Source organism: Scyliorhinus torazame, chromosome 6 (assembly GCF_047496885.1).
Source record: "Scyliorhinus torazame isolate Kashiwa2021f chromosome 6, sScyTor2.1, whole genome shotgun sequence".
NCBI lineage: Eukaryota > Metazoa > Chordata > Chondrichthyes > Carcharhiniformes > Scyliorhinidae > Scyliorhinus > Scyliorhinus torazame.
Window position 1 is genome coordinate 14,084,341 of NC_092712.1, and position 17,125 is coordinate 14,101,465.

The window sequence follows — 17,125 nt, forward strand, 5'->3', positions numbered from 1 at the left end:
CCCGCCACACCGCCCAGAGTGCCCGCCACACCGCCCAGACTGCCCAGACTGCCCGCCCACACCGCCCAGACTGCTCGCCACACCGCCCAGACTGCCCAGACTGCCCGCCCACACCGCCCAGACTGCCCAGACTGCCCGCCACACCGCCCAGACTGCCCACACCGCCCAGACTGCCCGCCACACCGCCCAGACTGCCCACACCGCCCAGACTGCCCGCCCACACCGCCCAGACTGCCCACACCACCCAGACTGCCCGCCACACCGCCCAGACTGCCCACACCGCCCAGACTGCCCGCCACACCGCCCAGACTGCCCACACCGCCCAGACTGCCCGCCACACCGCCCAGACTGCCCACACCGCCCAGACTGCCCGCCCAGACTGCCCACACCGCCCAGACTGCCCAGACTGCCCGCCCAGACTGCCCGCCACACCGCCCAGACTGCCCACACCGCCCAGACTGCCCGCCACACCGCCCAGACTGCCCACACCGCCCAGACTGCCCACACCGCCCAGACTGCCCACAACGCCCAGACTGCCCACACCACCCAGACTGCCCGCCACACCGCCCAGACTGCCCACACCGCCCAGACTGCCCGCCACACCGCCCAGACTGCCCGCCACACCGCCCAGACTGCCCAGACTGCCCGCCACACCGCCTAGACTGCCCGCCACACCGCCCAGACCACCCAGACTGCCCGCCACACCGCCCAAACTGCCCAGACTGCCCGCCACACCGCCCAGACTGCCCGCCACACCCCCCAGACTGCCCAGACTGCCCGCCACACCGCCCAGACTGCCCACACCGCCCAGACTGCCCGCCACACCGCCCAGACTGCCCGCCACACCGCCCAGACTGCCCGCCACACCGCCCAGACTGCCCAGACTGCCCGCCACACCGCCCAGACTGCCCGCCACACCGCCCAGACTGCCCGCCACACCGCCCAGACCGCCCAGACTGCCCGCCACACCACCCAGACCACCCAGACTGCCCGCCACACCGCCCAGACTGCCCGCCACACCGCCCAGACTGCCCGCCACACCGCCCAGACCGCCCAGACTGCCCGCCACACCACCCAGACCACCAAGACTGCCCGCCACACCGCCCAGACTGCCCGCCACACCGCCCAGACTGCCCACCTACACCGCCCAGACCGCCCACACCGCCCAGACTGCCGGCCACACCGCCCAGACTGCCCAGACTGCCCACACCGCCCAGACTGCCCACACCGCACAGACTGCCCACACCGCCCAGACTGCCCGCTCACACCGCCCAGACTGCCCGCCCACACCGCCCAGACTGCCCGCCCACACCGGCCAGACTGCCCACACCGCCCACACTGCCCACACCGCCCAGACTGCCCACCCACACCGCCCAGACTGCCCGCCCACACCGCCCAGGCTGCCCGCCCACACCGCCCAGACTGCCCGGCCACACCGCCCAGACTGCCCACCCACACCGCCCAGACTGCCCACACACACCGCCCAGACTGCCCACCCACACCGCCCAGACTGCCCACACCGCCCAGACCGCCCGCCACACCGCCCAGACTGCCCAGACTGCCCGCCACACCGCCCAGACTGCCCACACCGCCCAGAATGCCCAGAATGCCCACCCACACCGCCCAGACTGCCCGCCCACACCGCCCAGAATGCCCGCCCACACGCCCACACCGCCCAGACTGCCCGCCACACCGGCCAGACTGCCCGCCCACACCGCCCAGACTGCCCAGAATGCCCGCCCACACGCCCAGACTGCCCAGAATGCCCGCCCACACGCCCAGACTGCCCAGAATGCCCGCCCACACGCCCAGACTGCCCAGAATGCCCGCCCACACCGCCCAGACTGCCCAGACTGCCCACCCACACCGCCCAGACTGCCCAGAATGCCCGCCCACACGCCCAGACTGCCCAGAATGCCCGCCACACACCCAGACTGCCCAGAATGCCCGCCCACACCGCCCAGACTGCCCAGAATGCCCGCCCACACCGCCCAGACTGCCCACACCGCCCAGACTGCCCGCCCACACTGCCCAGACTGCCCACACCGCCCAGACTGCCCAGAATGCCCGCCCACACGCCCAGACTGCCCACACCGCCCAGACTGCCCACACCGCCCAGACTGCCCACCCACACCGCCCAGACTGCCCACACCGCCCAGACTGCCCACACCGCCCAGACTGCCCACACCGCCCAGACTGCCCACCCAAACCGCCCAGACTGCCCACCCAAACCGCCCAGACTGCCCACCCACACCGCCCAGACTGCCAGTCCACACAGCCCAGACTGCCCGCCCACACCGCCCAGACTGCCCACACCGCCCAGACTGCCCACACCGCCCAGACTGCCCACCCACACCGCCCAGACTGCCCACACCGCCCAGACTGCCCACACCGCCCAGACTGCCCGCCCACACCACCCAGACTGCCCACACCGCCCAGACTGCCCGCCCACACCGCCCAGACTGCCCACCCACACCGCCCAGACTGCCCACACCACCCAGACTGCCCGCCCAGACTGCCCGCCAACACCACCCAGACTGCCCACACCGCCCAGACTGCCCGCCCACACCGCCCAGACTGCCCGCCCACACCACCCAGACTGCCCGCCCACACCGCCCAGACTGCCCGCCCACACCGCCCAGACTGCCCACACCGCCCAGACTGCCCGCCCACACCACCCAGACTGCCCACCCACACCGCCCAGACTGCCCACACCGCCCAGACTGCCCACACCGCCCAGACTGCCCGCCCACATCACCCAGACTGCCCACACCGCCCAGACTGCCCGCCCACACCGCCCAGACTGCCCACCCACACCGCCCAGACTGCCCACAGCACCCAGACTGCCCGCCCAGACTGCCCGCCCACACCACCCAGACTGCCCACACCGCCCAGACTGCCCGCCCACACCGCCCAGACTGCCCGCCCACACCACCCAGACTGCCCGCCCACACCGCCCAGACTGCCCACCCACACCGCCCAGACTGCCCACACCACCCAGACTGCCCACACCGCCCAGACTGCCCACCCACACCACCCAGACTGCCCGCCCAGACTGCCCGCCCACACCGCCCAGACTGCCCGCCCACACCACCCAGACTGCCCGCCCACACCGCCCAGACTGCCCACCCACACCGCCCAGACTGCCCACACCACCCAGACTGCCCACACCGCCCAGACTGCCCACCCACACCACCCAGACTGCCCGCCCAGACTGCCCACCCACACCACCCAGACTGCCCACCCACACCACCCAGACTGCCCACACCGCCCAGACTGCCCACCCACACCACCCAGACTGCCCGCCCACACCGCCCAGACTGCCCACACCGCCCAGACTGCCCACCCACACCGCCCAGACTGCCCACCCACACCGCCAGGACTGCCCACCCACACCGCCCAAACTGCCCACACCGCCCAGACTGCCCGCCCACACCACCCAGACTGCCCGCCCACACCGCCCAGACTGCCCGCCCACACCGCCCAGACTGCCCGCCCACACCGCCCAGACTACCCGCCCACACCGCCCAGACTGCCCGCCCACACCGCCCAGACTGCCCGCCCACACCGCCCAGACTGCCCGCCCACACCACCCAGACTGCCCGCCCACACCGCCCAGACTGCCCGCCCACACCGCCCAGACTGCCCACCCACACCGCCCAGACTGCCCACACACACCACCCAGACTGCCCACACCGCCCAGACTGCCCACACCGCCCAGACTGCCCGCCCACACCACCCAGACTGCCCGCCCACACCGCCCAGACTGCCCACACTGCCCAGACTGCCCACACCGCCCAGACTGCCCACACTGCCCAGACGGCCCACACCGCCCAGACTGCCCACACCGCGCAGACTGCCCACCCACACCGCCCAGACTGCCCACCCACACCGCCCAGACTGCCCACCCACACCGCCCAGACTGCCCACCCACACCGCCCAGACTGCCCACACCGCCCAGACTGCCCACACCGCCCAGACTGCCCACCCACACCACCCAGACTGCCCACCCACACCACCCAGACTGCCCACACCACCCAGACTGCCCACACCGCCCAGACTGCCCGCCCACACCGCCCAGACTGCCCACACCGCCCAGACTGCCCGCCCACACCGCCCAGACTGCGCGCCCACACCGCCCAGACTGCCCGCCCACACCGCCCAGACTGCCCACCCACACCGCCCAGACTGCCCGCTCACACCACCCAGACTGCCCACCCACACCACCCAGACTGCCCACACAGCCCAGACTGCCCGCCCACACCGCCCAGACTGCCCGCCCACACCGCCCAGACTGCCCACCCACACCACCCAGACTGCCCACCCACACCACCCAGACTGCCCACCCACACCGCCCAGACTGCCCGGCCACACCGCCCAGACTGCCCACCCACACCACCCAGACTGCCCGGCCACACCGCTCAGACTGCCCACACCACCCAGACTGCCCGCCCACACCGCCCAGACTGCCCACCCACACCACCCAGACTGCCCACCCACACCACCCAGACTGCCCACACCACCCAGACTGCCCACACCGCCCAGACGGCCCACCCACACCGCCCACACCGCCCAGACTGCCCACCCACACCGCCCAGACTGCCCACCCACACCACCCAGACTGCCCACCCACACCACCCACACCGCCCAGACTGCCCGCCCACACCGCCAGGACTGCCCACCCACACCACCCAGACTGCCCACCCACACCGCCCAGACTGCCCGCCCACACCGCCCAGACTGCCCGCTCACACCACCCAGACTGCCCACCCACACCACCCAGACTGCCCACCCACACCGCCCAGACTGCCCGCCCACACCGCCCAGACTGCCCGCCCACACCACCCAGACTGCCCACCCACACCGCCCAGACTGCCCACACCGCCCAGACTGCCCGCCCACACCGCCCAGACTGCCCACACCGCCCAGACTGCCCACACCGCCCAGACTGCCCACCCACACCGCCCAGACCACCCACACCGCCCAGGCTGCCCGCCCACACCACCCAGACTGCCCACCCACACCGCCAGGACTGCCCACCCACACCACCCAGACTGCCCACCCACACCGCCCAGACTGCCCGCCCACACCACCCACACCACCCAGACTGCCCGCCCACACCGCCCAGACTGCCCACCCACACCACCCAGACTGCCCACCCACACCACCCAGACTGCCCACCCACACCGCCCAGACTGCCCGCCCACACCACCCAGACTGCCATCCCACACCACCCAGACTGCCCACCCACACCACCCAGACTGCCCACACCGCCCAGACTGCCCACCCACACCACCCAGACTGCCCACCCACACCACCCAGACTTCCCACACAGCCCAGACTGCCCACCCACACCGCCCAGACTGCCCACACCGCCCAGACTGCCCACACCGCCCAGACTGCCCACCCACACCACCCAGACTGCCCACCCACACCACCCAGACTGCCCACCCACACCGCCCAGACTGCCCGCCCACACCACCCAGACTGCCCACCCACACCACCCAGACTGCCCACCCACACCACCCAGACTGCCCACACCACCCAGACTGCCCGCCCACACCACCCACACCACCCAGACTGCCCACACCGCCCAGACTGCCCACCCACACCGCCCAGACTGCACGCCCACACCGCCCAGACTGCCCACCCACACCGCCCAGACTGCCCGCCCACACCGCCCAGACTGCCCACCCACACCGCCCAGACTGCCCACACACACCACCCACACCGCCCAGACTGCCCACACCGCCCAGACTGCCCACCCACACCGCCCAGACTGCCCACACACACCGCCCAGACTGCCCACACCGCCCAGACTGCCTGCCCACACCGCCCAGACTGCCCACACCGCCCAGACTGCCCACCCACACCACCCAGACTGCCCACCCACACCGCCCAGACTGCACGCCCACCACCGCCCAGACTGCCCGCCCACACCGCCCAGACTGCTCACCCACACCACCCAGACTGCCCACCCACACCACCCAGACTGCCCACACCGCCCAGACTGCCCACACCGCCCAGACTGCCTACCCACACCGCCCAGACTGCCCACACCGCCCAGACTGCCCACCCACACCGCCCAGACTGCCCACCCACACCGCCCAGACTGCACGCCCACACCGCCCAGACTGCCCACCCACACCGCCCAGACTGCACGCCCACACCGCCCAGACTGCCCACCCACACCGCCCAGACTGCACGCCCACACCGCCCAGACTGCCCACCCACACCGCCCAGACTGCACGCCCACACCGCCCAGACTGCCCGCCCACCACCGCCCAGAATGCCCACACCGCCCAGACTGCCCGCCCACACCACCCAGACTGCCCACCCACACCGCCGAGACTGCACGCCCACACCGCCCAGACTGCCCACCCACACCGCCCAGACTGCCCACCCACACCACCCAGACTGCCCACACCGCCCAGACTGCCCACACCGCCCAGACTGCCCACCCACACCGCCCAGACTGCCCACACCGCCCCAGACTGCCCACCCACACCGCCCAGACTGCCCACCCACACCGCCCAGACTGCACGCCCACACCGCCCAGACTGCCCGCCCACACCGCCCAGACTGCACGCCCACACCGCCCAGACTGCCCGCCCAAACCGCCCACACCGCCCAGACTGGCCCGCCCACACCACCCAGACTGCCCGCCCACACCGCCCACACCGCCCAGACTGCCCACCCACACCACCCAGACTGCCCACCCACACCGCCCAGACTGCCCGCCCACACCACCCAGACTGCCCGCCCCACACCACCCAGACTGCCCGCCCACACCGCCCAGACTGCCCGCCCACACCGCCCAGACTGCCCGCACCGCCCAGACTGCCCACACCGCCCAGACTGCCCGCCCACACCGCCCAGACTGCCTGCCCACACCACCCAGACTGCCCGCCCACACCACCCAGACTGCCCACCCACACCACCCAGACAGCCCACCCACACCGCCCAGACTGCCCGCCCACACCGCCCAGACTGCCCACCCACACCGACCAGACTGCCCACCCACACCACCCAGACTGCCCACCCACACCGCCCAGACTGCCCACCCACACCGCCCAGACTGCCCGCCCACACCGCCCAGACTGCCCGCCCACACCGCCCAGACTGCCCACCCACACCGCCCAGACTGCCCACACCGCCCAGACTGCCCACCCACACCACCCAGACTGCCCACCCACACCGCCCAGACTGCCCAACCACACCGCCCAGACTGCCCACACCGCCCAGACTGCCCACCCACACCGCCCAGACTGCCCACCCACACCGCCCAGACGGCCCGCCCACACCACCCAGACTGCCCACACCGCCCAGACTGCCCACACCGCCCAGACTGCCCGCCCACACCGCCCAGACTGCCCACCCACACCACCCAGACTGTCCACACCGCCCAGACTGCCCGCCCACACCGCCCAGACTGCCCACCCACACCACCCAGACTGACCGCCCAGACTGCCCAGACTGCCCAGACTGCCCGCCCACACCGCCCAGACTGCCCGCACCGCCCAGACTGCCCACACCGCCCAGACTGCCCGCCCACACCGCCCAGACTGCCCACCCACACCACCCAGGCTGCCCACACCGCCCAGACTGCCCGCCCACACCGCCCAGACTGCCCACACCGCCCGCCCACACCGCCCAGACTGCCCACACCGCCCAGACTGCCCACCCACACCACCCACACCGTCCAGACTGCCCACCCACACCACCCACACCACCCAGACTGCCCGCCCACACCGCCCAGTCTGCCCGCCCACACCGCCCAGACTGCCCGCCCACACCACCCAGACTGCCCACCCACACCACCCACACCGTCCAGACTGCCCACCCACACCACCCCACACCACCCAGACTGCCCGCCCACACCGCCCAGACTGCCCGCCCACACCACCCAGACTGCCCGCCCACACCGCCCAGACTGCCCGCCCACACCGCCCAGACCGCCCGCCCACACCGCCCAGACTGCCCGCCCACACCGCCCAGACTGTCCACCCACACCACCCAGACTGCCCGCCCACACCGCCCAGACTGCCCGCCCACACCGCCCAGACTGCCCGCCCACACCGCCCAGACTGTCCACCCACACCACCCACACCGCCCGCCCACACCGCCCAGACTGCCCGCCCACACCGCCCAGACTGCCCGCCCACACCACCCAGACTGCCCGCCCACACCGCCCACACCGCCCAGACTGCCCGCCCACACCACCCAGACTGCCCACACTGCCCACCGCCCAGACTGCCCGCCCACACCGCCCAGACTGCCCACCCACACCGCCCAGACTGCCCACCCACACCGCCCACACCGCCCAGACTGCCCGCCCACACCACCCAGACTGCCCCACACCGCCCAGACTGCCCAACCACACCACCCAGACTGCCCGCCCACACTGCCCAGACTGCCCACCCACACCGCCCAGACTGCCCACCCACACCACCCACACCGCCCAGACTGCCCACACCCGCCCAGACTGCCCAACCACACCACCCAGACTGCCCGCCCACACTGCCCAGACTGCCCACCCACACCGCCCAGACTGCCCACCCACACCGCCCACACCGCCCAGACTGCCCACCCACACCGCCAGATTGCCCGCCCACACCGCCCAGACTGCCCACCCACACCGCCCAGACTGCCCACACCGCCCAGACTGCGCGCCCACACCACCCAGACTGCCCGCCCACACCGCCCAGACTGCCCACACCGCCCAGACTGCCCGCCCACACCGCCCAGACTGCCCACACCCCCCAGACTGCCCGCCCATACCGCCCAGACTGCCCACACCGCCCAGACTGCCCACCCACACCGCCGAGACTGCCCACACCGCCCAGACTGCCCGCCCACACCGCTCGCCCACACCGCCCAGACTGCCCACACCGCCCGCCCACACCGCCCAGACTGTCCACACCGCCCATATCGCTGTACCTGTCCTGGGAGTGTTTGATGGGGACAGTGTAGGGAGAGCTTTACTCTGTATCTAACCCCGTGCTGTACCTGTCCTGGGAGTGTTTGATGGGGCAGTGTAGGGAGAGCTTTACTCTGTATCTAACCCTGTGCTGTAACCTGTCCTGGGAGTGTTTGATGGGGACAGTGTAGAGGGAGCTTTACTCTGTATCTAACCCCGTGCTGTACCTGTCCTGGGAGTGTTTGATGGGGACAGTGTAGAGGGAGCTTTACTCTGTATCTAACCCCGTGCTTTAACTGTCCTGGGACTGTTTAATGGGGATAGTGTGGAGGGAGCTTTACTCTGTATCTAACCCCGTGCTGTACCTGTCCTGGGAGTGTTTGATGGGGACAGTGAAGAGGGAGCTTTACTCTGTATCTAACCCCATGCTGTACCTGTCCTGGGAGTGTTTGATGGGGACAGTGAAGAGGGAGGTTTACTCTGTATCTAACCCCGTGCTGTACCTGTCCTGGGAGTGTTTGATGGGGACACTGTAGAGGGAGCTTTACTCTGTAACTAACCCCGTGCTGTACCTGTCCTGGGAGTGTTTGATGGGGACAATGAAGAGGGAGCTTTACTCTGTATCTAACCCCGTTCAGTCCCTGTCCTGGGAGTGTTTGATGGGTCAGTGTAGAGGGAGCTTTACTCTGTATCTAACCCCGTGCTGTACCTGTCCTGGGAGTGTTTAATGGGGATAGTGTGGAGGGAGTATTACTCTGTATCTAACCCCGTGCTGTACCTGTCCTGGGAGTGTTTAATGGGGATAGTGTAGAGGGAGCTTTAGTCTGTATCTAACCCCGTGCTGTACCTGTCCTGGGAGTGTTTAATGGGGATAGTGTGGAGGGAGTATTACTCTGTATCTAACCCCGTGCTGTACCTGTCCTGGGCGTGTTTGATGGGGACAGTGTAGAGGGAGCTTTACTCTGTATCTAACCCCGTGCTGTACCTGTCCTGGGAGTGTTTGATGTGGACAGTGTAGAGGGAGCTTTACTCAAAATCTAACCCCGTGCTGTACCTGTCCTGGGAGTGTTTGATGGGGACAGTGTAGAGGGAGCTTTACTCTGTATCTAACCCCGTGCTGTACCTGTCCTGGGAGTGTTTGATGGGGACAGTGAAGAGGGAGCTTTACTCTGTATCTAACCCCGTTCAGTCCCTGTCCTGGGAGTGTTTGATGGGTCAGTGTAGAGGGAGCTTTACTCTGTATCTAACCCCGTGCTGTACCTGTCCTGGGAGTGTTTAATGGGGATAGTGTGGAGGGAGTATTACTCTGTATCTAACCCCGTGCTGTACCTGTCCTGGGAGTGTTTAATGGGGATAGTGTAGAGGGAGCTTTAGTCTGTATCTAACCCCGTGCTGTACCTGTCCTGGGAGTGTTTAATGGGGATAGTGTGGAGGGAGTATTACTCTGTATCTAACCCCGTGCTGTACCTGTCCTGGGCGTGTTTGATGGGGACAGTGTAGAGGGAGTTTTACTCTGTAACTAACCCCGTGCTGTACCTGTCCTGGGAGTGTTTGATGGGGGACAGTGAAGCGGGAGGTTTACTCTGTATCTAACCCCGTGCTGTACCTGTCCTGGGAGTGTTTGATGGGGACAGTATTGAGGGAGCTTTACTCTGTAACTAACCCCGTGCTGTACCTGTCCTGGGAGTGTTTGATGGGGACAGTGAAGAGGGAGGTTTACTCTGTATCTAACCCCGTGTTGTACCTGTCCTGGGAGTGTTTGATGGGGACAGTGTAGAGGGAGCTTTACTCTGTATCTAGCCCCGTGCTGTACCTGTCCCGGGAGTGTTTAATGGGGACAGTGTAGAGGGAGCTTTACTCTGTATCCAACCCCGTGCTGTATCTGTCCTGGGAGTGTTTGATGGGGACAGTGTAGAGGGAGCTTTACTCTGTATCTAACCCCGTGCTGTACCTGTCCTGGGAGTGTTTGATGGGGACAGTGTAGAGGGAGCTTTTCTCTGTATCTGACCCCGTGCTGTACCTGTCCTGGGAGTGTTTGATGGGGACAGTGTAGAGGGAGCTTTACTCTGTATCTGACCCCATGCTGTACCTGTCCTGGGAATGTTTGATGGGGACAGTGTAGAGGGAGCTTTACTCTGTATCTAACCCCGTGCTGTACCTGTCCTGGGAGTGTTTGATGGGGACAGTGTAGAGGGAGCTTTACTCTGTATCTGACCCCGTGCTGTACCTGTCCTGGGAGTGTTTGATGGGGACAGTGTAGAGGGAGCTTTACTCTGTATCTGACCCCGTGCTGTACCTGTCCTGGGAGTGTTTGATGGGGACAGTGTAGAGGGAGCTTTACTCTGTATCTAACCCCGTGCTGTACCTGTCCTGGGAGTGTTTGATGGGGACAGTGTAGAGGGAGCTTTTCTCTGTATCTGACCCCGTGCTGTACCTGTCCTGGGAGTGTTTGATGGGGACAGTGTAGAGGGAGCTTTACTCTGTATCTGACCCCATGCTGTACCTGTCCTGGGAATGTCTGATGGGGACAGTGTAGAGGGAGCTTTACTCTGTATCTAACCCCGTGCTGTACCTGTCCTGGGAGTGTTTGATGGGGACAGTGTAGAGGAAGCTTTACTCTGTATCTGACCCCGTGCTGTACCTGTCCTGGGAGTGTTTGATGGGGACAGTGTAGAGGGAGCTTTACTCTGTATCTGACCCCGTGCTGTACCTGTCCTGGGAGTGTTTGATGGGGACAGTGTAGAGGGAGCTTTACTCTGTATCTGACCCCGTGCTGTACCTGTCCTGGGAGTGTTTGATGGGGACAGTGTAGAGGGAGCTTTACTCTGTATCTAACCCCGTGCTGTTCCTGTCCTGGGAGTGTTGATGGGGACAGTGTAGAGGGAGCTTTACTCTGTATCTAACCCCGTGCTGTTCCTGTCCTGGGAGTGTTTGATGGGGACAGTGTAGAGGGAGCTTTACTCTGTATCTGACCCCATGCTGTACCTGTCCTGGGAATGTTTGATGGGGACTGTGTATTTAAACCTCCCAATGGCCCAATGTGTATTTCTTACCTGTAATTTCCTCCTTGTGGTCATCGTCTGGATGGTGGTCTTTGCGAATCTTCTTCCTCAAATCGTAGAGGACGATGGCATGGACGGCACAGGAGGGATTCTGCAGCGCCGCCACAAACATGCTCTTTATTATGCAAAGGTGGGTGGCAGAATGGGCGCTGTAGAAATTCATCAAGAGGCTGAGGGATTCCTGGGCATACGGGAAAACCCGCCACACCTTGATTGTATTGTCCTCGCCTGTAACAGGAAGCCGGACTGTCAATTCAAGGAGAAACTTTCATTTCAACAAATTATCGACCTTTTCCTCATCCCCGCCTTCCGATGCAGAGTCTTGTTGCCGATTAGATCAGTGGGAAAGTCTTGATTCAGTTCCTCTATCCTAAGCCTCCACCTTGCTCCCCTATCCACTACCTACCTCCCACACATCGTGGGGGCAGCACGGTAGCATTGTGGATAGCACAATTGCTTCACAGCTCCAGGGTCCCAGGTTCGATTCCGGCTTGGGTCACTGTCTGTGCGGAGTCTGCACATCCTCCCAGTGTGTGCGTGGGTTTCCTCCAGGTGCTCCGGTTTCCTCCCACAGTCCAAAGATGTGCGGGTTAGGTGGATTGGCCATGATAAATTGCCCTTAGTGTCCAAAATTGCCCTTAGGGTTGGGTGGGGTTACTGGGTTATGGGGCTAGGGTGGAGGTGTTGACCTTGGGTAGGGTGCTCTTTCCAAGAGCTGGTACAGACTCGATGGGCCGAATGGCCTCCTTCTGCACTGCAAATTCTATGATAATCTATGAACCTGCCACCTATTCTTCCTTTGACCCCCCAGCGTGGGTTGCTGACCCTTGAATGACACTGTGAACCCTGGTCCTCAGCCGACCTCACTGCTTAACCTCCAAACGGTTACTGTGTGGCTGTGTTACATACATAGATACATAGAAGATAGGAGCAGGAGGGGGCCTTTGGGCCTTTCCAGCCTGCTCCGCCATTCATCACGATCCAGACCGTCACCCACCCTCTGGGTAAAAAGGTTTTTCCTCAAATTCCCCCAAATCTCCCCCCCCCCCCACTCACCTTGAACTTGTGTCCCCCTCGTAACCGACCCTTCAACTAAGGGGACCAGCTGCTCCCTATCCACCCTGTCCATGTCCCTCATAATCCACCATTACAACCCAAGCCTATCCAACCTCCCTTTGTAACTGAAATGTTACATCCCAGGCAACATTCTGGTGAATCTCCTCTGCACCCCCTCCAGTACAGTCACATCCTTCCGATAATGTGGCTGTCATGATATTCAAACACACATCATGATAGACACACCAACAGACAAATCAGAACACGCAACACCACAACCAATGACAGAAAGATATAAAAGCACAGACACGACCCCCGGTGGTCAGTATTGGCTGGAGAGGAGGACCAGGACAGACCTGCTACCAGACACACTCAGGGAGACAGCACGTGCAGAGTATCCAGAACGAACTGTAGCGAGAAAGAGAGAGACTGAGAGCGGAGCTGGGAGGGTAAAGGAGCGAGAGAAAGAGTGAGACTGAGAGCGGAGCTGGGAGGGTAAAGGAGCGAGAGAAAGAGCGAGACTGAGAGCGGAGCTGGGAGGGTAAAGTAGCGAGAAAGAGCAAGACTGAGAGCGGAGCTGGGAGGGTAAAGGAGCGAGAGAAAGAGAGAGACTGAGAGCAGAGCTGGGAGGAGAAAGGAGCGAGAAAGAGTGAGACTGAGAGCGGAGCTGGGAGGATAAAGGAGCAAGAGAAAGAGTGAGACTGAGAGCGGAGGTGGGAGGGTAAAGGAGCGAGGAAGAGCGAGACTGAGAGCGGGGTTGGGAGGGTAAAGTAGCGAGAGAAAGAGAGAGACTGAGAGCGGAGCTGGGAGGATAAAGGAGCGAGAGAAAGAGAGAGACAGAGCGGAGCTGGGAGGGGAAAGGAGCGAGAAAGAGAGAGACTGAGAGCGGAGCTGGGAGGATAAAGGAGCGAGAGAAAGAGAGAGACTGAGAGCGGAGCTGGGAGGATAAAGGAGCGAGAAAGAGTGAGACTGGGAGCACGGCCGGAAGGGCAAAGGAGCGAGAGAAAGAGTGAGACTGAGAGCAGGGCTGGGAGGATAAAAGAGCGAGAGAAAGAGCGAGACTGAGAGCGGAGCTAGGAGAATAAAAGAGCGAGAAAGAGCGAGACTGAGAGCGGAGCTGGGAGGGTAAAAGAGCGAGAGAAAGAGAGAGACTGATAGCGGAGCTGGGAGGATAAAAGAGCGAGAGAAAGAGCGAGACTGAGAGCGGAACTGGGAGGATAAAAGAGCGAGAGAAAGAGAGAGACTGAGAGCGGAGCTGGGAGGGTAAAGGAGAGCGAGAAAGAGCGAGACTGAGAGCGGAGCTGGGAGGGTAAAAGAGCGAGAGAAAGAGAGAGACTGAGAGCGGAGCTGGGAGGATAAAGGAGCGAGAGAAAGAGCGAGACTGAGAGCGGAGCTGGGAGGGTAAAGGAGAGCGAGAAAGAGCGAGACTGAGAGCGGAGCTGGGAGGGTAAAAGAGCGAGAGAAAGAGAGTGACTGAGAGCGGAGCTGGGAGGATAAAGGAGCGAGAGAAAGAGAGCGGAGCTGCGAGGATAAAGCAGCAAGAGAAAGAGCCAGACTGAGAGCGGAGCTGCGAGGATAAAGCAGCAAGAGAAAGAGCAAGACTGAGAGCGGAGCTGCGAGGATAAAGCAGCGAGAAAGAGAGAGACTGAGAGTGGAGCTGGGAGGGTAAAGGAGCGAGAAAGAGCAAGACTGAGAGCGGAGTTGGGAGGATAAACAAGCGAGAGAAAGAGAGCCTGAGAGCGGAGCTGGGAGGATAAAGGAGCGAGAGAAAGAGAGCCTGAGAGCGGAGCTGGGAGGATTAAGGAGCGAGGGAAGGAGCGAGACTGAGAGCGGAGCTGGGAGGGTAAAGGAGCGAGAGAAAGAGTGAGACTGAGAGCGGAGCTGCGAGGATAAAGCAGCAAGAGAAAGAGAGAGACTGAGAGCGGAGCTGGGAGGGTAAAAGAGCGAGAGAAAGAGAGCCTGAGAGCGGAGCTGGGAGGATAAAGGAGCGAGAGAAAGAGCGAGACTGAGAGCGGAGCTGGGAGGATTAAGGAGCGAGGGAAGGAGCGAGACTGAGAGCGGAGCTGGGAGGGTAAAGGAGCGAGAGAAAGAGCGAGACTGACAGCGGAGCTAGGAGGATTAAGGAGCGAGGGAAGGAGCGAGACTGAGAGCGGAGCTGGGAGGGTAAAGGAGCGAGAGAAAGAGTGAGACTGAGAGCGGAGCTAGGAGGTATTAAGGAGCGAGACTGAGAGCTGGGAGGATTAAGGAGCCCGGGAAATGGTAGGGATGGTTCCTGCCTGGGTTCATCCACCTCACTGTGATCGGTGCTGCTCCAATAGCTTTCACTGGATCTCTCAGGAAAGCTGCACACAATCAACTTGATGGACTTTGGGGTTGATTAAATTTGACCCCACAGGGGTCACGTGTGTGGTATTATCATAACTGTCAGAACTGCAACTGTTAATGAAGTGTCTAGAGTAGCCACTAGAGGGATCTACAGTTACAAGTATATAAGGCAGTGATGCTAACCCTTGTGGGAGAGTGTGTGCAGGAGTTAGCTAGAGAGAGTCAGAAATACAGATAGTGTGAGAGCAGATCATAGTTTATATCAGTATTGAGATTAGCTGTAGTGGAGTGTAGTTTAAATGTTAGTAATCAACTGTGTATTCTTTAGGAGTACGTGTCAAATCCAAGTTAGTAGTGTTAATAAATTTATAAATATGTTTAAGTTCAAGCTATTTGTGATCTTTGCGAACACTACGACCCTGAAATAAGCAACACAAAGAACAGAACAAAGTGATGAGACTGTGGGAGCAACTGTGTTTTCACAAGCTCTGGCTCTGTGTGTTTTTTAATCTTTTATTTTATCCTTGTGCACATTTCATAATTGTACCCTCAAGAGTATTGACAGTCAGAGAGATCTAGGTGTACAGGTCCACAGGTCACTGAAAGGGGCAACACAGGTGGAGAAGGTAGTCAAGAAGGCATACGGCATGCTTGCCTTCATTGGCCGGGGCATTGAGTATAAGAATTGACAAGTCATGTTGCAGCTGTATAGAACCATCGTTAGGCCACACTTGGAGTATAGTGTTCAATTCTGGTCGCCACACTACCAGAAGGATGTGGAGGCTTTAGAGAGGGTGCAGAAGAGATTTACCAGAATGTTGCCTGGTATGGAGGGCATTAGCTATGAGGAGCGGTTGAATAAACTCGGTGAGAGAGGCAAGGTTTAGAGTAGATGTACGAGGCAAGTTTTTTTACACAGAGGGTAGTGGGTGCCTGGAACTCGCTACCGGAGGAGGTGGTGGAAGCAGGGACGATAGTGACGTTTAAGGGGCATCTTGACAAATACATGAATAGGATGGTAATAGAGGGATACGGACCCAGGAAGTGTCCAGAAAGACCGAAGGGCCTGTTCCTGTGCTGTACATTTCTTTGTTCTTTATTCTTTGAGGTGGGCTGGGGTGGGCTGAGGTGGGCTGAGGTGGGCTGGGGTGGGCTGAAGTGGGCTGGGGTGGGCTGAGGTGGGCAGAAGTGGGCTGGGGTGGGCTGGGGTGGGCTGGGGTGGGCTGAGGTGGGCTGAGGTGGGCAGGGGTGGGCAGGGGTGGGCTGAGGTGGGCTGAGGTGGGCTGAGGTGGGCTGAGGCGGCCTGAGGTGGGCTGGGGTGGGCTGAGGTGGGCTGAGGTGGGCTGAAGTGGGCTGGGGTGGGCTGAAGTGGGCTGGGGTGGGCTGAGGTGGGCTGAGGTGGGCAGGGGTGGGCAGGGGTGGGCTGAGGTGGGCTGAGGTGGGCTGAGGCGGCCTGAGGTGGGCTGAGGTGGGCTGAGGTGGGCTGGGGTGGGCTGGGGTGGGCTGAGGTGGGCTGGGGTGGGTTGAGGTGGGCTGGGGTGGGCTGAGGTGGGCTGGGGCGGGCTGGGGTGGGCTGGGGCGGGCTGGGGCGGGCTGAGGCGGGCTGAGGTGGGCTGAGGTGGGCTGAGGCGGGCTGGGGCGGGCTGGGGCGGGCTGGGGTGGGCTGGGGCGGGCTGGGGCGGGCTCGGTATATCCTGGAATGATTTGTTGATTGTTCCTAGACCAACTTGGGCGTTCTTTTCCATAAGGGATTTTTTTCTGT

At 63.2% G+C, this 17,125-nt stretch overlaps 1 protein-coding gene across 1 annotated transcript in view; it reads right to left on the bottom strand.

Moving 5' to 3' along the window:
- Window positions 1–17,125, bottom strand: part of wdr97 (WD repeat domain 97) — a 229,449-nt gene that overhangs the window by 137,286 nt on the left and 75,038 nt on the right. The window contains exon 8 of the mRNA XM_072507945.1: window positions 11,974–12,210. Coding sequence (XP_072364046.1) covers window positions 11,974–12,210 — 237 coding nt within the window. The remainder of the gene's footprint in view (window positions 1–11,973; window positions 12,211–17,125) is intronic.